Source organism: Salvelinus alpinus, chromosome 1 (assembly GCF_045679555.1).
Source record: "Salvelinus alpinus chromosome 1, SLU_Salpinus.1, whole genome shotgun sequence".
Taxonomy (NCBI): domain Eukaryota; kingdom Metazoa; phylum Chordata; class Actinopteri; order Salmoniformes; family Salmonidae; genus Salvelinus; species Salvelinus alpinus.
In genome coordinates, this window is record NC_092086.1 from 85716131 (window position 1) to 85737875 (window position 21745).

The following is a 21745-nucleotide window of genomic DNA, read 5'->3' on the forward strand; positions in this document are numbered from 1 at the left end:
ATACTCATTGTATGTGGGACCAGTTCCGAGGCGCCCATCCAAATGACCGTTGTTGTCTTAGGATTTAGATAATGCTTGGTGCTTTGCAATTCTATGTGCAGTTTACAGTATGTAAGTCAGCTCAATGGTTGTTTGTGGCTCGTTAGATGCTACATTATTTACGTTTATGTTATCGTAGCTTGGGTTTTACACCACTTGCCAAGTTGCCATTGTGGATATTTTTGTATTCAGGTGAACTCCACAAACACTCTCAAGTCAAGTCCTAACTCCAGAATAACTGAGTTTGCCCTTTAAAATCACACGTCCATTATCTCTCTCTAAACATGTCAATAAAACATGGGACATTCAATATGGCATATGAGATGAGAGCGGGACGCTTTCTCCACTCCCCTGGCCCTGTTGGATGGGAGAATAATGAATGCTGTGAGGTTACCATATGCAGTTTCACTGCATTGCACCATCGTGTAATTTGTTACTGCTCCCTCAGCTTCTATATTCATGAGATTGCGTTTACCCATCCGTGTCCATAGTGGGCTGCTACTGCTAATCTCTCAAATTAAGTTTTCACCTTTTACTCAAGGTTGAACACAAGTCAAATCACCAAATGGTATGTACTGTATATGCATGCATACAGTACATGTATTCCTGAACATCATCAAAACCACCATATACAGTATGTACAGTTGAAGTCGGAAGTTTACATACACCTTAGCCAAATACATTTAAACTCAGTTTTTCACAATTCCTGACATTTAATCCTAGTAAAAATTCCCTGTTTTAGGTCAGTTAGGATCACCACTTTATTTTAAGAATGTGAAATGTCAGAATAATATTAGAGAGAATGATTTATTTCAGCTTTTATTTCTTTCATCACATTCCCAGTGGGTCAGAAGTTTACATACACTCAATTAGTATATGGTAGCATTGCCTTTAAATTGTTTAACTTGGGTCAAACGTTTTGGGTCGCCTTCCACAAGCTTCCCACAATAAGTTGGGTGAATTCTGGTCCATTCCTCCTGACAGAGCTGGTGTAACTGAGTCAGGTTTGTAGGCCTCCTTGCTTGCACATGCTTTTTCAGTTCAGCCCACACATTTTCAATAGGATTGAGGTCAGGGCTTTGTGATGGCCACTCCAATACCTTGACTTTGTTGTCCTTAAGCCATTTTGCCACAACTTTGGAAGTATGCTTGGGGTCATTGTCCATTTGGAAGACCCATTTGCGACCAAGCTTTAACTTCCTGACTGATGTCTTGAGATGTTGCTTCAATATATCCACATTATTTTCCTCCCTCATGATGCCATCTATTTTGTGAAGTGCACCAGTCCCTCCTGCAGCAAAGCACCCCCACAACATGATTCTGCTTCACGGTTGAGATGGTGTTCTTCGGCTTGCAAACCTCCCCCTTTTTCCTCCAAACATAACGATGGTCATTATGGCCAAACAGTTCTATTTTTGTTTCATCAGACCAGAGGACATTTCTCCAAAAAGTACGATCTTTGTCCCCATGTGCAGTAGCAAACCTTAGTCTGGCTTTTTTGTGGCGGTTTTGGAGCAGTCGCTTCTTCCTTGCTGAGCGGCCATTCAGGTTATGTCGATATAGGACTCGTTTTACTGTGGATATAGATACTTTTGTACGTGTTTCCTCCAGCATCTTCACAAGGTCCTTTGCTGTTGTTCTGGGATAGATTTGCACTTTTTGCACCAAAGTACATTCATCTCTATCATCACGTCTCCTTCCTGAGCGGTATGACAGCTGTGTGGTCCCATGGTGTTTATTCTTGCGTACTATTGTTTGTACAGATGAACATGGCACCTTCAGGCATTTGGAAATTGCTCCCAAGGATGAACCAGACTTGTGGAGGTCTCAATTGTTTTTTCTGAGGTCTTGGCTGATTTCTTTTGATTTTCCCATGATGTCAAACAAAGAGGCACTGAGTTACCAGAAGCTTCTAAAGCCATGACATAATTTTCTGGAATTTTCCAAGCTGTTTAAAGGCACAGTCAACTTAGTGTATGTAAACTTCTGACCCACTGGAATTGTGATACAGTGAATTATAAGTGAAATAATCTGTCTGTAAACAATTGCTGGAAAAATTACTTGTGTCATGCACATAGTAGATGTCCTAACCAACTTGCCAAAACTATAGTTTGTTAACAAGACATTTGTGGAGTGGTTGAAAAATGAGTTTTAATTACTCCAACCCAAACTCCCGACTTCAACTGTATACCACAGGGGGCTGTTGAGGGGAGGACGGTTCATAATAATGGATGGAAACGACATGTTTGATGTATTTGATACCATTCCACTTATTCCGTTCCAGCCATTACCACGAGCCCGTCCTTCCCAATTAATGTGCCACCAACCTCCTGTAATGTGTACTGTACATTTATTATATCACAGACTGACTGTGTATACGTGTTTTTAATCATCAATAAGCAACAGAAATCAAAGATAAATGCTTCAGTTTGATCTTCCCAGTAATCCTATAGTACATAACACAGTAGCTATAGATCATCCCAGTCGTCCTACATACAGCAACACAGTAATCTACTCTAGTCTTCAGACTTTATCCAGGTAAAGTGAGTCCAGGGTTGTCAGACTTGTACGTTCTTGATAAGTCTGTTCCCATTAACAGAGCTATGCAGCCTAGAGCGATCATATCGACCTGAGGCACAGTGCTTATCTGATGCAGACAACAATTGCCCCCTCTCTGTATACCTACCCTCAAGGCTTTCATGCCACTTGTTTCAAAGCTATGTTATGTGGTTTGATTTAATTCCTGCATCGACTATTTGGGGGCCTGGCATGTTTCTTCATTATTTATCCATTTGGGTTTTGGCTGTGTGTGACTGCTGTCATCTCTCTGTTGTGGAGAGGAACGGCGAGGGAAGTGCCTTGAAAAGGAAACCCTGCCTGTGTCTTTGTGCACCTTCCACAAAACCAATGATGGTTTGATAGAGAAGGCCATTAAAGTATCATTAGCCAGGCTGCTTTGAAGAGCCAGGCCCCTGCAGATAAACACAGGCCCATTCTGAGCAGGACAGAGACAGAGCTCTGGGTGGATTGGGGGTACAGCAGCCTCAGCTCTGGGTTGGGGCTCCAGCAGCCACATCCTCAGCCTCAAACAGCTCACTCTAATGGGGTGATTCTGGTACACAGTGCCCTAACTTCCAACACATACAACCTTCTCCCCGTTCCCTCTGCTTCTTTTTCTCACCTCCTTCTTTCTCTGACTCAGTTTTTCTCCTTCCTTCTCATTTTCTCTCGTCGGTTTTCTCTCTATCTCTATTGGTTTCTCTCTCCTCTGTGCCCTTAGCATGCCTCTCACCAGTCTCTCCCAGAGGGTTTTCAAACACACATCAAAAAGTTAAATCTTATCACTCTCTCTTCTGCATGGGAAATGTCATTATATAGAGCTCCCTTCAACCCATTCCCAAAAATCTATAACATTGTAGCATAAAACGATTTGATACTTGACATCCCCATTGCCTTATCTTATAACTTCACTATTACACTCCAACTCTGCTGCTACACTGTCCTTGAAACTCAGAAACTCTGGAATCAATACATGAACAAAAGATGATACGTGTTTAATGTGTTTTATAGACAGACAGACAGCTGTGAATGATAGTTCGTTATCGATAGTACCCTATTATTTCATTTTATCGTAGAAAACAAACAATGACAGTCCAGTTTAATGGAAATCTAACCTTTGTTTTTCCTCAAAATGAGTAAGAGTAGTAATGATGATACTCAGCAATGGATAGCTGCTTCTTGGCAGCGCTGACTGGCAGACCTAACTCAATTTTGAAAAACTGAGCCACTCTCTCAGCCAGTCGCTACATGGGGCACTAAGGATGTGATACTGTCTGGGAAAGCTGATTGCTGTGTATTAAAGTGCCAGGCTCTTTTCTTGTGGTCGTCAGTTTGGCATGAGAAGTGCTAATGGTTTTTGGGAGACATGATTCACTTTGCATTAGCCAGGCCTGTCAATCCAGAGCCATCAGAGCTCCTTTTTTTACATAAAAAGCCTATTTCCTCTCCTCAATCAGTCCTTCCTCCATCACTCCCTGGCTGAGTTGAGACTCAATCTCAGTAGTGATTTATTTTTCTATAGGTGCTATTCAGGGTGCAACTGGAGATAGGGCAGACAGTGAAGCTCCTAAATTACACTTTTGACCGTATCTGTGGGCTGTCGGCTCATAATGCAAAACCTCTAGTGCCACCAAGTGGCCAGGGGTCAACATTACCAGGAACACTTGTCAAGTTGAACGCAAAGAGCCCGGATGTAAACTTTTACAGCTGGATCTTTGATTTAGTTCAGTTGGAAGGATGATTGAAATGTAAGGATAACTGAAAGAAGCACATGAGAAGGAGGGATGTAAGATATATTTGTGGGAAGCTGAACAATAGGGGATCTTGTTGTCCAAAGTGCTGTCTAAAGATATTGTATTTGAATGTAACCCTGGTTGTAACCAAAGCCTCTTCCATTTCTCCTCTCTCCTCCAGTGTTTATCATGGGATCTGGGCTGCTGGTCTATCCCTTTGGGCTCAACTCCACCTTGGTGAGATCCTTCTGCGGGGACTCAGACATCTATTATGCCGGAGACTGCCAGATTGGCTGGGGATACATGCTGGCCATCGTCAGCGTCATGCTCACACTCTTCCTGCCTTTCTTCGCCAAATACGCCCCAAAGGAGCACCTGTCCCCGACACCCTTGCCCACTCTCTTATAGGGCAACAACTGACCCCACCCTCATCCAGTCAGTCTACTACAATACTCCCTACTTCCGTGTATGATGTCATGGAGATGGAGAAACCCCTGCGTCCACTTCTTCTGTAGGATGCCATTTTAAAAAGCCCTTCCCACTGATATACAACTAGGCTATACACAACTGTGAATAACATTTATGTACCGTCTTCCTTCAAGCAAAATATATTTCTTTGATCTAATAATTGACCTTATTGTTATGTTCTTTATTTTACTGTCAATTTGTGACTTTGCATTTTCTGATTTTTTCTGGAAAAAATACATGTTTGAAAGAAACATAAGGATTGATAACAACAACCTCTGTTCAGATGGACAGAAGTATACATAAACATTCATATGTTATACATAGAAAGTTGGTTAAACATTACAGTAACCAGACAGAGGTTGATGGTCAGGACTATAACCATAATGACTCCATGGTGACATTAATAGTGGGCAATAAGAGTGGGAAATACTGAATAAGTGTAACATTCCAGAATCATCAGAGAGTTGTTTGCATGAGAAAAGGTTGGACAATAAGGAGAATCTTCAATCGTCAAGGGTGGCATGAGATTAACAGACAATATGAAATATTTCTACAGTTATCAAAGGACATGGACACGCTTCTATCTTCAATGGGTTCATGTGGATTTGGAAAACAGTCAAGACAATAGGAGACCCATTTGACATCAAGACAAAGCAAGGATCAGAAAGTTATGACACTGACTCAGACCCATAGATCTCAACACAGTGAGCGCATTCAAAGACTCCGTCCAGAGGAGTTTGAGGAAAGGGGATTGTATATAGGTTTGGATCTAGATGCAGTTTGGATCCAGCATTGAACAACACTCTGGCTGTAAGGATGTCATAAGATGGACGTGTAGCACAGTGAAACATTAGCCTGGGGACTCGCCATCTGACTTAGCGTTCAACATGGTTCTAAAAAGTCGGAGACCATTCACATTTTCAACAAGTCTCAAGCAGTGAACCATTGGACAGAAACAATTCTAGAGAAATTGTTGGACATGTTTTTCAATGGAGATGTACCAAACAATACAGAAGTGTCTGACCTGCCTTCAAGACAAATTAATATAGAGAGGTGTGCATAATAACACAATACGTGTCAGATAGTCAACTTTTAAGGCATGTGAAAAGCATTTGTTACAAATGTGATGTTGGGATGACATGGCATCCTTCTACCAACCTTTCCAGAGTTCCTAGTGTTAATATGGTTGTCTTGTTAGCCCAAGTCATTATTATTTCAGTTTTTACACAACACAATACTAGCGATACACTATAATTCAGGACTACATGAAATCAGGCGAAAGGCAAGAAGATAAGATAGCATTGTCTTGAAATTCTAGACTAGAGTGCAGATAAAGTTGGGGTTAGTTAATAAATAGTAAAACAGCTGATCTAGATTATAATATATCTGCTCTGACCATGCCAACGTGTGCCTTTATAACGAAACCAAGACAAGTTACTTCAATACTACACTCTTAGAAAAAAGGGTTCCAAAACGGTTCTTCGGCTGTCCCCATAGGAGAACCCTTTTTGGTACCAGGTAGAACGCTTTTGGGTTCTACATTGCTTTGAACCCAAAAGCGTTCTACCTGGAACCAAAAAGGGTTCTTCAAAGGGTTCTCCTATGGGGATAGCCGAAGAACCCTTTTAGGTTCTAGATTGCATATTTTTTTCTAAGAGTTTATTAATATCAGGTTACTATCTACTTCAACTGTGGATATTGTAGTGTAGAAATGTTCACATGTTATTATTTTCCCTGTGTGCTGTACTTTTCCTGTATATGTTTCAAGATGTGCTTCTGTACATTATAATCTTCTTGAATTTGTAAGAATGTTCTATAGAAGAAAAAAACGGATGTCTTCTAAAAGCTTGAAGGTAATGAGAGAGAGTTGTACTTGTGTTGAATTATGCCCCTGCCAATTTATTCACAAGAGGAAAATCACTTTAATCACTAAATTAAAAGGTTGTGACATGCAGCTAATGCATTAATTCCTGGCATGCCCATACACCAAGTAGAGTGGCACAACTTGAGAGCAGTACAAATTGAACTTAGCCTGCAGTTATCAGTGTTAAGTTGACACATTATCCAGGTAATATGTAAAGCGTGGCTAAAAATAATTAACTTCTGAGATAAGCCAATGGATTAGTGTGTTTTGCCATCACATTTCTCCTAATTGAATCGTTTTATTCTTATCATGTATCATGGACAAATTGTATAATTTCCCTGACTACGCAGCCAATTCAACAAATCGGTGTGCTTTTACATACATACTGCATTCCAAGGTGTGTGTGCATGCGAGCTTAATACTGAGTTGAACTTCATTGAAAATTGCCAAAATTACTTAGAGGAAAATTCCTGATAAAAAAAACAATGTAATTGTGTTGCCATGTTTTGAAAAGAAGACCAAGAAAGAAATGTTGGTATTTGTATTGGACCTCATACTGTGCTTGATACTGGGAATGACTGGGGTTCACTTACTGCACAGGATTTGTACCCCGATATGTTGAAACATTGTGTGTCAAGTCTCAGCACTGGTGAAACTGTTTTTGTAGAGTAGTAGAACTAGGTTTTCCATTGTAATATGTTGGTTGTAAATAAACTAATAACTGTATGTTATTGTAGCTCACTTTTCATTAACTGCCCCCCCCCCTTAAAATATATAATTTGACTTATTACATCAACAATGTGTTTGTTTTATCTGGAACTTGCCTCTTAACAATGTTTGCTGTTCTGTGAATTTTCTTTGTAATAAAAAGTTTAATAAATGAGGAAGAGAAGGGTTTTTTATTTTGTGTCCAAAAACAGAATTGCACACATTACATTTTTTATGTGTTAAGTATTATATACACAAGAAGAATATTAAATATCTTACCTGTAATCTGATGATGTACATATTTAACATTGGGAAATTCATAAACATACAATCTTAATATGTTGCTTGTCACAAACAGATGGCGCCCTTTACAGGCAAGCAGATGAAACTGTATACACTTGAACTGCCCAGTTCAGAATATTCTTTCAAAAATAAATAGGGGTATCACGTACTACTCATCCCTGGAGAATCTTCAGACATGTCAAGGATCTACATACAGTAGGACTCTATATACAGTAGGATCATTCAGTTTCTAATAGAGGAGAGCACTTGCCATATAGTGATACTCAAGAACCCATTGACAAAGACAATTGTTTTGCCTTTGAACTGTTGCTGGAAGCTCCCTTATGTGTTTCTGTGCTGCTGATCAGACTTCACTGAGTGATTTCACCAGGTCCCTCATCTCAGCGTCCGAGGCTTTGATAGACTCCTGTGCGTTCCTCTGCTCTGAGGGCAGAGCGGCCCTGACAGACACACAGGTGAGGGTGTCCCTGGTGCGGTCGTAGTTCCCCACACAGCGATGCACCTGGCCTCGGATCAGCCTGGGCAGCTCCAGCTCCTCGTGGGGACATAAAGGGTATACATCCAGCACAACATGGTAAAGGTAACATAATGGGTATCCACCCTGGAGATACAGTACGATTTGAGAAGCCATATCCTCCAGCAATGTTGAAAAACAAACTACTGCTCTATAATGCTGGTGATCAGTAGCAGCTGGTAAGTATCCTGTTGAAATAAAATAGTCACCAAAGTTCTTGATACTGAAAAGAACTGTGGATTTTTTAGGCCTTAAAAAATGTGCTGAACATGAAGTAATTGATTGTTGTCCTCTGATTAACTCTAGACAGCCCTGTAACTGCACATCTCAATTTCCTATTAAAGAGGAAGTGTTTTTCTGACTCACATTTTCATAGAAGACACACTGCACCACCTCTTTCCCATCTCTCATGAGGAAGTTCTTAGCTCCATGAGACCCGGCGGTGACTGCAGAGTCAAGAGTGGCTGTGGGACGGACATAGAATATAAATTAATAAAACAACATTACAAAAATTGTGTATAGAGTACAAGTAATAGTAAATACAATGTTAGAAAAGTGACACTTCTTGAGAACTTACCGAAAATCTCAAATAGGTACGGGGCTCTGTCCTTGAAATGGCTCCAGTGTCTAATGCCATCAATGACAGCAGTCAGGATCCTCAGAGAGTTCTCAGTTGCTGGTTTGACCTGGAACACAGATGGCGCCGTCACAATATAAGAGACATTAATACTTTAAATCACTGATCTAGCATTAAACAACATACACTTTACAAGACTAGTATGAAAAGATATTAACAATATTTTTAACTTGATTAAACATACCTACAATTGGGTTAAATATGAAAACTATATCATTGTTATTTTATGGTAAGTAATTAACAGAAACCTTTGTTTTCCTACAGCAGGGGTATTCAGCTGTTACCCTACGTGGTAAGGCCTGCTGGTTTTCTGTTCTACCAGATAATTAATTGCACCCACCTGGTGGCCCAGGTCTAACGGCATCGAGGTCCAAAGTGGAGTTTGAGGGTCCTACAGTATGTTAAACTATAAACTACAATTAGCACAGATTACTTACATGTTGTACCTGAGACTGAGAGGTATTTTGAGTTTGATATGTGTCTATACTGTCTTCCATCAGTTGTTTCTGTGGCCCAGTGTTGGTGGTGGTTATAAACTTCCAGGATGTGTTCTGCTTCTGTGGTCCAGGACCATGACTTGGTCTGCTTGGAGGGGGAATGGGTTTAGACTGCTGGGAGTAAAGAGGAGGCTCTGGTGGGTTGTCCTGTCTCTGTCTGTAACCTGACTGCTGCTGACCCATCTGAGAGTAGCTGCTTGGGGGTACCGGCTTGCTCTGTGTGTTCCCACTGCTGCAAGGAGCATTGTAGTTGCTCTGTCTGGGGTTTGTAGAGGCTCTTGAGTCCTGCCTCACTGGTGGCTGTCCCATCTGCAGACTGGACATATGCGAAACACTGATATGACAGGTTTGTGTGTTGCAAAATCATCAGTCAAAAAAAAAAATCTCTAGTACTATACAGTATATAGACAGTGTTCATCTGCAGGTTAACTTTTTATCTGCACTATAATCTACAGAGAGACCTATCAATTTTCCATACCCTGTATTCCCAGCGTTGTATGGGTGTGGAGGTGCAAAGCTTCTCCCCACAGGTACCAGCACAGGTTGACTGTTAGGACACTGTGACTGTGGTTGAGACTGCTGCTGGTTGCCTTGTCTGCTCCACTGATTGTCCTGAGCAGCAGGTGCAGGACACCTTGGGGCTTGATCTTGGTAATAGCCTGTGTTACCTGAGCAGAGGTAAAAAATATTCTGTTATAGCATTGAGATATAGGCAGCAAAAAAGATTTTTCTTTGTGTGTAGTGCCATCTAGTGACTGAGATAGTAGAATCTCTCGCTCTTTTAAAATACAAGAAAAATGAATAATAAAAGCAAAGTTTATGAATCACAGAACACATCTGATTATTGCTACCACTGAAGTCCATGAGAAGTAGCCTATACTCCTCTTACCTGATGTGTTGATGATGGATGAAGCAGAGCTGTGTGTAGGCATGTATTCATTGCCGGAGCATAATTTCTTCTCTGAGGGATTGGATGTCAAAGGCAGCCTGCTCCTTTTCTTCTGGTTAAAAAGAGGCACAGAGAGGCAGCCTGGAAAGCAAATGATCATGAGACATTACATTTTTCTCATGACAGTGTTGACAATGTTTTGACAATGAATGCACCCATCACATTCTAATTAATAAAATATCAACCTGGCCTATTTGCATTGACCCCTCGATCTTTTTTATATTATTTTATACTGCTGCTACTCACTGTCCGCACATTGACTCGGGACTGGTGTTGTGCCGAAAACCTCCCCCCTGCCAGAATTCTCCCCCCTTCCCCTTCTAATTACCTATATTTTGTGGCTAGAGTCAAATACTTTCTGTGGCACACATCAGTGTCAAATAGGGAGGGGGAGGGAGGGAGGGAGGGAGGGGAACCCAGGGCGCCATACAAGCTAGAACCGCCACATACACTTGAATCAAAGAGCCAAACCGAAAACTGCAGGCAAAAATGCTTTCTGCTACTAAGAGCAGTGAAATGTAGGCTAAACTGACAACGGAGTGAAGAGCAGAAATCTCGACTTGCAAGCAAGTCGCAGCAATGAAGAACCACGGTCCCGTGTGGCTCAGTTGGTAGAGCATGGCGCTTGCAACGCCAGGGTTGTGGGTTCATTCCCCACGGGGGGACCAGGATGAATATGTATGAACTTTCCAATTTGTAAGTCGCTCTGGATAAGAGCGTCTGCTAAATGACGTAAATGTAATGTAAATGTAAGAACGCGGGGGTGGGGTACCCCCTGTATATAGGTATTTTTCTTAAAACTGCATTGTTGATTTAAGGCTTGTAAGTAAGCATTTCACGTTAAGGTCTACATTTGTTGTATTCTGCGCAGGTGACATAACGTTACAATTTGATTTGAATTTCACAAACCTGCAGTCGGTCTGGCCTGCTGGTTATCATATTTTTTCATCGTATTCCAGTGTCTTCACTCAGAGTCTAATACATTAATAAAAAACATTTTAACTAGTTAGCCTGACACCACTATCTACAAAGCATCAAAAACAACTTATTGCTAGCACGCTGTCGTTATCACTGTGCCCAAATACAGTAACTTAGTTAGCTAGCTACAGTAACGTAACGTTAGCAAAAAAAGTTAGCAATAGCTATGTTTTAGTAGCTAGCTAGCTAAATAACCAAATCATCAAACAATGTTTCGTTTTCATCAATGCTAGCTAAGTTACATTTAATTAAATAATGTATTTCCAGTGTTTACCTCTTGTTACTGTTCCAAGTAGCTAGCTAAATACCTATTGTAGAGAGCTCGTCAGTCTCTTCCAAGCGTCCTCGAATAAAGCAGGGGCCTCCTTTTCGCCAGTTAGATCCGATAGGCACGCGCTACTACCCGCGATTTCCCACTTCTTGGCTAGCTAAGAGAGGGAGGCTGCACGTTATATAAATACATCGTTTTTTTGTTGTTTTTACAAATGCACGTTTTTCCAAGTGGACTGAGTAAGTGGTTTGGCCTACATACTATGGCCTCTACACTCTTCTCACATGTTCAGGTACTGGTAACTGGGCTTTTACTGTGCTCTTGTAGGTAAATTGAGAGAGAATTTACATTCAGCGTCACTGTCAAGGGAAATATAGTATTCTTTCTAACAAAGATATCTACATATATTTCAGGATGTTGTGTATGTCTGGAAATAATCAGAATTCAAGTAAACGTTCGTTTAAAAAATATCCGGACAAGCTATTGGGTAAATTGAGCAACAGGAGAGGGTAAATTACGCCGCTTACACATTTCTGTATTGAATGAAATATTACCACTACATTTTCAAAACCATGTCAATATTTCTTACCCAAACAATCGTTTTTTCCCATTAATCATTTTAATAATCTTTTAACAGGTTTAACACCCAACACACACTTTGTTAGGTGTTAAACGAGAATTTAAATATACACTTTTTGAACTTCACCCCCTTTTTCTCCCAAATGTTTGATCGTGTCTCAACTCTGCCATTCCCCAACTGGCTCGGGAGAGGCAAAGGTGGAGTCATAGGCCAGGCCCTGTTACCTCAGACCCCACGACATAGTCGCTTACATTATGCCTGGGAAGAAAACACCTCAATTTGCGCAACTTGCCTTTGGCTCAACCGTTAGCTCAATTTACCCCATGGCCATTGGCTCAACTTACCCCAAGACAAACATTTTGACTATATTAACCCACACAGCTAGACCTCCTGTAAGGACTGACGCTGGAGATGGGAAGCAGATACGGGGAGTCAACATTTATTCAGGAACAGACAGGTAACAAAACAGGAACAGTGTCAGCACACGGGTAAACAACGACAAATGACAATTAATGCAGCAGCGGGGAACAGAGACGGGGAGGTAATAAACAGGTGATTGAGTCCAGGTGAGTCCAATAATACGCTGATGCACGTGACGGGGAAAGGCAGGTGTGGGTAATGGTGGTGACAGGAGTGCGTAAGCTGGGGAGCCTGGCGCCAGTGAGGGGGAACGGGAGCAGGCGTGACAGTACCCCCCCTCTGCCCACCTGGGCGAGCCTGACGGGTCAGCTGAGGTAAGCTCCCGACGAACCGGCAGAGGCCTGGGAGCCCGATGATCCGGCGGAGGCGTAGCAGCCTGACGAACCGGCTGGGCGTAAAATCCTGACGATCTGATTGAAGCCCGCCGTGGGATGGGCGCCTTCCGAGCCAACCGGGGCAAGAACCTCTCGAGCTGGCTTAGGTACCCCCGGTTCCATCAGTGGCGGCCCCTGGACCAGACGTCAGCACCAACCGGAACACCAGCACTCCACGATGCTTAGTATGATGGCTTCAGCATTCTGTAAGGACCGACGCTGGAACTGAGAAGCATTTAGTCAAGAACAGACAGGTAACAAAATAGGAGCTGCATCAGCACTTGGGTAAACAACGACAATTAATGCAGCAGATGGGAACAGAGATGGGGAACTGACAAATATAGGGGAGGTAATAAACAGGTGATTGAGTCCAGGGGAGTCCAATAATACGCTGATCCACATGACGGGGAAAGACAGGTGTGCATAATGATGGTGGCAGGAGTATGTAAAGCTGGGGAGCCTGGTGCCTTCCAGCGCCAGGGAGGATGAGCGGGAGCAGGCGTGACACCTCCATATCTGACATTATTGAAAGAGATTGTGATCTCTCACATCTCAAAATAGGGCTACTTAATGTTAGATCCCTCACTTCCAAGGCAGTTATAGTCAAAGAACTGATCATAATCTTGATGTGATTGGCCTGACAAACAGGGCTTAAACTTGATGAAATTAATGTGTTAAATCAGGCCTCTCCTCCTGGTTACACTAGTGACCATATCCCCTGCGCCTCACGCAAAGGCAGAGGTGTTGCTAACATTTACGACAGCAAATTTCAATTTACCACCCCAAAAATGGCTGCGTTTTTTGTCTTTTGAGCTTCTGGTCATGAAATCTATGCAGCCTACTCAATCACTTTTTATAGCTACTGTGTCACAAGAAACTAGCCCCCTGGTATACAGAAAATACCGAGCCCTGAAGCAAGCTTCCAGAAAATTGGAACATAAATGTAGCTCCACCAAACTGGAAGTCTTCCTACTAGCTTGGAAAGAAAGTACAGTGCAATATCGAAGAGCTCTCACTGCTGCTCGATCATCCTATTTTCCAACCTAATTGAGAATAAGAACAATCCAAAATGTATATTTGATAGTGTTGCAAAGCTAACCACAAAGCAGCATTCCCAAGAGAGGATGCCTTTCACTTCAGCAGTGAAGAATTCATGAACGAAAAGGTCATGATCATTAGAAAGCAAACTACGGACTCCTCTTTGAATCTGCCTTCCTGAAGACAAATAATGTACATGAAACGCTTCAGTCTGATTTTAGACCCAATCATAACTCTGAAACTGCACTTGTGAAGGTGGTAAATTACTTTTTACTGGTGTCAGACCAAGGCTCTGCATCGGTCCTCGTGCTCTAAGACCTTAGTGCTGCTTTTGACACCATCAGTCACCACATTCTTTTGGAGAGATTGGAAACCTTCTTGCCTGGTTTAGATCTTATCTGTCCAAAATATATCAGTTTGACTCTGTGGATGGTTTGTCCTCTGACAAGTTTTGGTGTTCCTCAAGGTTCTGTTTTAGGACCACTATTGTTTTCACTATATATTTAACCTCTTGGTGATGTCATTCGGAAACACAATGTTAACTTTCATTGCAAAAATCTGAAACTTTTTGTTAAAAAATGATGCAGAAAAACTCATCCATGCTTTTGTCACTTCTAGATTAGACTACTGCAATGCTCTACTCTCCGGCTACCCGGATAAAGCACTTAACACACTTTAGTTAGTGCTAAACACGGCTGCTAGAATCTTTTATTTTCCAATAAAAATAAAATAAAAAAGACAGCAATACAAACAATGACATTCATTGTACTGTTGAATGGGATGGCCAATTTAGAGGACAAAACTTAACTCACACATACACAAAATACTATTAGGTGGTACATGTATAAGAAGACAGCATATAGTCATTACAAGCAGTGTAGTTAAGCCAAAAATAAATATTGAGTGGAGTACAGCACAGAGTAGCAGCAGATCGTCAACCCAGTTATGAAGCGGGACTAGACCATTTATCCAGTATCGGCTGCCATATTTTGTAAAACACTGGACTTCTATTTGAGGTATTGTATCGAATCTTTTCCATATGTATTACATTCCCTAAATCCCGTAACCACATTTCAAAGGTAGGTACAGTCTCCAATTTCCAAAATTGCAATATGAGCCTTTTGGCTAATAGAGTACAAAGAGAGACAGCTTTCCCTTCCTGGTTATTCCCATCAACTGTACCAAACAGAGTGATCAATGGGTCTGGGGCTAGAACTCTATCAAAGGCTTTAGATAAGTAATCAAAAATGAGAGCCCAGTAAGCATGTAACTTAGGGCATGTCCAGAATAAGTGGGTCAACGTCCCCTCATCCTGCTTGCACCTCTCACACAGTGGTGAGGTGTCCGGGAATATTTTATGCAGTTTTACTTTTGAGTAATGTAACCTGTGTATCACCTTAAACTGTACAAGATTGTGTCTGGCATTCACTGGACTGTGGTTTATATTCCTGAGAGCTTCTACCCAGTCCTCATCTGAGATTTCTGAACCAAGTTCTTGTTCCCAAGCCCTTTTAATGGTGTCTGTGGATACCTCTATGTGGCCCTGTAGCACATCATACAGTCTAGAGACCGACCCTTTTGAATGGGGTTTGACAAGGATCAAGCTATCTAATGTAGGACTATTTGGCTTCATGCCATACTGTGGGATATGTGTCCTTAAGAAATTCCTGATTTGGAGGTATCTGAAGAAATGTGTTGTTGGCATGTTGAACTTTCCCTGTAATTGTTGAAATGAAGCTAACTGACCATCTATGTATAGATTACCAATTGTTGTGAGCCCCTTCTCCCTCCACTGTGGAAACACCACATCATCCAATGCAGGGTGGAAAGCATGATTCAGGCAAATTGTGATGTCTATGTAAACAGTGGGTATGTTAAGAAAATACTTAATCTGTTTCCAGATCTTAAGCGTATGACAAATGACTGGATTAGAGTCATAAGTGTCTTTTTTTCACATATGATGGGCTATTAACAAGTGCAGGGAGTGAGGAACATTGACAGGAGGCCTGCTCAATCAAAAGCCATGAATGCATATCCTTCTGTCTCATCGCAGGTAGACTTTCCCTCCAGAAAGACACAATGTTCAGATTAGCAGCCCAATAATACAGTTTGAAGTGAGGAAGGCCAAAGCCTCCCTCTATCTTTTACTTGCATAAATGCTTCTTTGAAATTCTGGCTGCCTTGTTATCCCATAAAAATTGAGTTACTATTGAATCCAGCTTCTTAAAATAGCTTTGTGGTATGAAATTGGGTAGACATTGGAAGAGGTAAAGAAACCTGGGTAGGACAACCATTTTAATAGCGTTTATACGACCAACCAAGGAAATAGGCAGAGTTTTCCAAAAATCAATATTTTGTTTAAGCTGATATTTTCATGTCCCGATTCGCTTTCAATAGCAATCAAGGTCTCTTGTCACTACAATGCCAAGGCTTGTGAACTTGTCCCTCACTGCTCTAAACGGGGTAGATTGCAGAAATTGCATATCCACTGGCCGTGATATTGGCATCAACTCACTTTTTTGCCAGTTTATCTTGTAGCCAGAGAAGGAGCCGAATGTGTTTATCAAGTTAAGTAAGAGTGGAATAGAAGTTTTAGGCTTGGACAAAAGCAAAAGAACATCGTCTGCATATAGGGAAATTTTGTGCCGTGTGTCTTTTATTTTAACAGAAGCTATATCGGCACATGCCCGAATGCGAGTAGCAAGGGGTTCCATTGCTATAGCAAAGAGAGCAGGCCGTTCTGTATCCTCAGCCAGGGAGCTTGCTTGTCAAGAACAGATCGGCCTCTTTTGGGTTGTCAAACGTACGTGTTGATCCCTCGACTGTCACCTTAAACCGGGCTGGGAAGAGGAATCCATATCGGATGTTGGCCGCCCTGCATTTGTTGCGTACCTCATCATACTCTTTCCGTTGTAGTTAAGGGGGAACTTTTGACTAGCCAGCTTGATGCGATCCCTGGTCTGGGGATAGTGCAGCCGTACAATGAATGGCCTTGGTGGCCCGCCCTTGGCCGGCTTCGTTGCCTGAGATCTGTGTGCGCGGTCGATCAGGATGGCCGTTTTGAAGTGTTCACTCCCTAGCAATGCCAGTATCAGCTCCGAGACAAATTCAGTGGGTTTCCCTTTCTCAGTGTCCTCCTGGATCCCACATATTCGGATGTTCTGGCGTCTTGAATGCGACTCAAGCATTTCCAGTCGGGCCTTCAGGGTTTTGTTGTCATTTTTGAGGGTTGCGCACTGTTTCTCTATGTCCTGTAGCCTGGCCTCGTGATCGACTGTCGTCTGCTCAACCTCATGCACCCTTCCCTTAGTTGCCTTCACAGTTTCGGCCAAAGTCCCAATACTCTTTGAGATATCAGCCAACCTTGTGTCCACCTTCTTGCTTAGTGAGTTTATGGCAGCCAGTATGTCACTTTGAGTAGGATCTGTGGGGAACTCTTGGAAGCTAGCCTCTGCAGCTAACTCCTCGTGGGTCGGCGACGTTGAAATTGGTTCGTTGTCTATCTCATTCAAATTATCTTGTTTAGCGCCCCCTTTTTTTGTGCCTTTTCCCTTTGTCATATTTGTTTGAAGTTATAGGTTGTGAGAGGTTAAGATAAATACTAAATTTGTTTCAAAATAGAGTGGAGCTCTAGCAAAGCACGTCTACTCCATAGCACGCTCTCTGGCTGCTAGAATCTTGACTAGAACCCAAAAATGTGATCATACTATTACTCCAGTGCTAGCCTCTCTACACTGGTTTCCTGTTAAGGCTAGGGCTGATTTCAAGGTTTTACTGATAACCTACAAAGCGTTTACATAGGCTTGCTCCTACCCCTCTCTCAGATTTTTCCCTGCCGTACATACCTACACATACTCTACGGTCACAAGACGCAGGTCTCCTTATTGTTCCTAGAATTTCTAAGCAAACAGCTGGAGGAAGGGCTTTCTCCTAGAGAGCTCAATTTTTATGGAATGGTCTGCCTATCCATGTGAGAGAGACAGACTTGGTCTCAACCTTTAAGTCTGTACTGAAGACTCATCTCTTCAGTAGGTCCTATGATTTTGTGTAGTCTGGCCCAGGGGTGTGAAGGTGAACTTAAAGGCACTGGAGCGACCAACCGCCCTTGCTGTCTCTGCCTGGCCGGTTCCCCCCTCTCCACTGGGATTTTCTGCCTCTGACTCTATTACGGGTGCTGAGTCACTGGTGCTTACTAGTGCTCTTCCATGCCACCCCTAGGAGGGGTGCGTCACTTGAGTGGATTGAGTCACTGGCGCGATCTTCCTGTCCAGTTTGTCGCCCCCTCGGACTCGTGCGGTGGAGGAGATCTTCATGGGCTATACCCAGCCTTGTCTCAGGGTAGGAGGTTGGTGGTCTGTTGATATCCCTCTAGTGGTGTGGGGGCTGTGCTTTGGGAAAGTGGGTGGGGTTATATCCTGCCTGGTTGGCCCTGTCTGGGGGTATTGTCGGACAGGGCCACAGTGTCTCCCGACCCACTCTGTCTCCGCCTCCAATATCTATGCTGCAATAGTCTAGGTGCCGGGGGGATAGGTTCCATCTGTTATATCTGGTGTTATTCTCCTTTCTTATCCAGTGTCCTGTGTGATTTTAAGTATGCTCCCTCTAATTCTCTTTCTCTCCCTCCCCTTCCAGAGGACCTGAGCCCTAGGACCATGCCTCAGGACTACCTGGCCTAATGACTCCTTGCTGTCCCCAGTCCAACTGGCCGCTGCTCCTGTTTAAACTCTTCTGCCTGCGGCTATGGAACTCTGACCTGTTCACCGGACGTGCTACCTTGACCCAGACCTGCTGTTTTCAACTCTCTCTCTCTACAGCACCTGCTATTTCAACCTCTGAATGCCCGGCTATGAAAAGCCAAGTGACATTTACTCCTGATGTACTGACCTGTTGCACCCTCCACAACCACTGTGATTATTATTTGACCTTGCTGGTCATCTATGAGATCAGTACAGGTGCATCAAAGCTGGGACCGAGAGACTGAAAAATAGAAGCTATTTTTCAGTCCTTAAAGTCATCCATCATCTCTGTTCCAGCAGTAGCAGTCAGCCAGCCAGGCCATATAATGGTATCTATGTGCTCCCCATACTGTACTGTCTTCCTATGTAGCTATATGCCTAAGTATGCTGCAGAGCTGTTTGATTGAATAATTTTACTAGTTCTTCAAAGTAGATAAGGCATACTTTCACAAACTGTCTCGATCCCTCTCGTTGCGGTCTGTGTGCATCTAACCCAATGACTGTATGATCTAGCCTAGCAGGCGTAAAAGTGTATCCGTCCAGAGATCTGTATATAATGTCACGGCCATCAGACTGTTAAACAGCCGTCACTAACACAGAGAGGCTGCTGCCTACATACAGACTTGAAATCATTGGTCACTTTAATAAATAGATCACGTGCCACTTTAATAATGCCACTTTAATAATGTTTACATATCTTGCATTACTCATCCCATATGTATATACTGTATTTTATACCATGTATTGCATCTTGCCTATGCCACTCGGTCATCGCTCACCTCACTCCAAGATGGCGTAGCAGTTCAGACGTCTTTGTCTTGTCGTTTCCCGTGTACATATCCTTTTTTTCTTCATATATTTCGTATATATTTTTAACCTCAATTTCAACATACTCTCCTGGAACCCGCTTTAGAACCAGAATCCCCAACAGAAGCTAGCCAGCTAACTAGCTAGTAGTCAGTTAGCCACTGCTAGCAGTCATCAGCTAACCTTAGCCCGGTCAACTCCTGCCAGTCTGCACAGCGCGATTCAACCCAGAGCATACCTGACTGCTTTTTCTCCACATCTCCGGATTCCTACCGAAAGCGCTGAACATTTTCACCTGGATCATCGCAGCTAGCAAGCTGCTATCCGAGTGGCTACCACTGACTAACGTCTCTGTCCCGAAGCAAGCAACAGTTAGCCTGGAACTAGCCTCGTGCTAGGCCCATCTCCCGGCTAACTGAAGAGGTCCATCAGCCATTCCTTGGGCTACAATACCTATTTTGCCAATTGGCCTGGACCCCTTTTACTGCCGACACGTAGCCCCGCTGATCCATCACCGACGTAATCCGTCCGAGGGGGTTTCAACAGGATCCTCCGTCGCAACGTCCCCTGAAGGCCCATCTGCTAGTTGTCTAGAGCATATCGGACTGTTAGCTGAAGAGGTCCATCAGCCAATTTCTTGGGCTACAATACCTATTTTGCCAATTGGCCTGGACCCTGTTACTGCGTACACAGAGCCCTGCTGATGCATCACGACTGGTCTGCCGACGTAACCGTCCGAGGGGGCTACAACACTCTTCCGTCGTGACGTCCCCCAAAGGCCCTTATGCTAACCTGCTATCCCCGGCCCGCTAGCTGTCTGAATCGCCGTGTCTCCAGCTCGCCAAGCTACCCACTGGTCCCTATGATCACTCGGCTACGCATGCCTCTCCTAATGTCAATATGCCTTGTCAATATGCCATTGCTGTTTTGGTAAGTGATTGTCTTATTTCACTGTAGAGCCTGCAGCCCTGCTCAATATGCCTTAGCTAGCCCTTTTGCTCCACCTCCCACACGTGGTGACCTCACCTGGTTTAAATGTCTCTAGAGACAAAACCTCTCATCATCACTCAATGCCTAGGTTTACCTCCACTGTATTCACATCGTACCATACCCTTGTCTGTACATTATGCCTTGAATCTATACTCCTTTTACTCTCTGTTCCGAACGCACTAGATGACCAGTTCTTATAGCCTTTAGCCGTATCCTTATCCCACTCCTCCTCTGGTGATGTAGAGGTTAATCCAGGCCCTGCAGCGCCTAACTCCACTCCCATTCCCCAGGCGCTCTCATTTGTTGACTTCTGTAACCGTAAAAGCCTTGGTTTCATGCATGTTAAAATCAGAAGCCTCCTCCCTAACTTTTTTTCTTCTCACTGCTTTAGCACACTGCCAACCCGGATGTCCTAGCCGTGTCTGTATCCTGGCTTAGGAAGGCCACCAAAAATTCTGAAATGTACATCCCTAACTATAACATTTTCTGACAAGATATAACTGCCAAAGGGGGCGGAGTTAGCCTGCAGAGTTCTGTCATGCTATCCAGGTCTGTGCCCAAACAATTCAAGCTTCTACTTCTAAAAATCCACCTTTCCAGAAACAAGTCTCTTACCGTTGCTGCTTGTTATAGACCACCTTCTGCCCCCAGCTGTGCCCTGGACACCATATGTGAATTGATTGCCCCCCCATCGGTCTTCAGAGCTCGTAGTGTTAGATGACCTAAACTGGGACATGCTTAACACCCCGGCCGTCCTACAAATCTAAGCTAGATGCCCTCAATCTCACACAAATTATCAATGAATTTACCAGATACAACTCCAAATCCGTAAACACGGGCACCCTCATAGATATCATCCTGACCAACCTGCCGTCTAAATACACCTCTGCTGTCTTCAACCAGGATCTCAGCGATCATTGCCTGCGTCCGTAATGGGTCTGCGGTCAAACGACCACCCCTCATCACTGTCAAACGCTCCCTAAAGCACTTCAGCGAGCAGGCCTTTCTAATCGACCTGGCCCGGGTATCCTGGAAGGATATTGGCCTCATTCCGTCAGTAGAGGATGCCTGGTTAATCTTTAAAAGTGCTTTCCTCACCATCTTAAATAAGCATGCCCCATTACATATTTTTTTAACCAGGAACAGATGTAGTCCTTGGTTAACTCCAGACCTGACTGCCCTTGACCAGCACAAAAACATCCTGTGGAGTACTGCTTTAGCATCGAATAGCCCCCGCGATATGCAACTTTTCAGGTTAGTTAGGAACCAATACACACAGG

General features: G+C 43.2%; 2 protein-coding genes across 4 annotated transcripts in view; one reads left to right on the forward strand and one right to left on the reverse strand.

Moving 5' to 3' along the window:
- Positions 1-7555, forward strand: part of LOC139532449 (LHFPL tetraspan subfamily member 7 protein) — a 225714-nt gene extending 218159 nt beyond the window's left edge. Inside the window, exon 3 of the mRNA XM_071330040.1 lies at positions 4513-7555. Within this exon, the coding sequence (XP_071186141.1) occupies positions 4513-4739 (227 nt within the window). The 3' untranslated portion in view covers positions 4740-7555. The remainder of the gene's footprint in view (positions 1-4512) is intronic.
- On the reverse strand, positions 7544-11840 carry LOC139532433 (spermatogenesis-associated protein 22-like). 3 transcript variants are annotated; one of them, XM_071330018.1, is made up of 8 exons: positions 11524-11840; positions 11181-11246; positions 10212-10352; positions 9801-9990; positions 9263-9638; positions 8766-8874; positions 8555-8652; positions 7544-8206 (listed from the first exon to the last, which is right to left on the reverse strand). In XM_071330018.1, exons 2-8 carry the CDS (start codon positions 11218-11220, stop codon positions 8018-8020), a joined length of 1143 nt encoding a protein of 380 aa, XP_071186119.1. In that variant the 5' UTR covers positions 11221-11246; positions 11524-11840; the 3' UTR covers positions 7544-8017. The 3 variants fall into 3 exon arrangements, with proteins under 3 accessions (XP_071186119.1, XP_071186110.1, XP_071186129.1); XM_071330009.1 differs by having other exon boundaries at positions 7544-8209; XM_071330028.1 differs by lacking the exon at positions 11181-11246 and having other exon boundaries at positions 7544-8209.
- Positions 11841-21745: the final 9905 nt, after the last annotated feature.

What these genes read in the sequence shown, in the direction of transcription:
- LOC139532433 (XM_071330009.1), bottom strand. Translation starts at nt 11,220, where the DNA reads ATGAAAAAATATGATAACCAGCAGGCCAGACCGACTGCAG. An exon ending in ATCCATCATCAACACATCAG is followed by an intron (nt 9,991 to 10,211) that starts GTAAGAGGAGTA and finishes ACCTCTGCTCAG; the next exon opens with GTAACACAGGCTATTACCAA. An exon ending in AGTGTGTCTTCTATGAAAAT is followed by an intron (nt 8,210 to 8,554) that starts GTGAGTCAGAAA and finishes TGTCCCCACGAG; the next exon opens with GAGCTGGAGCTGCCCAGGCT.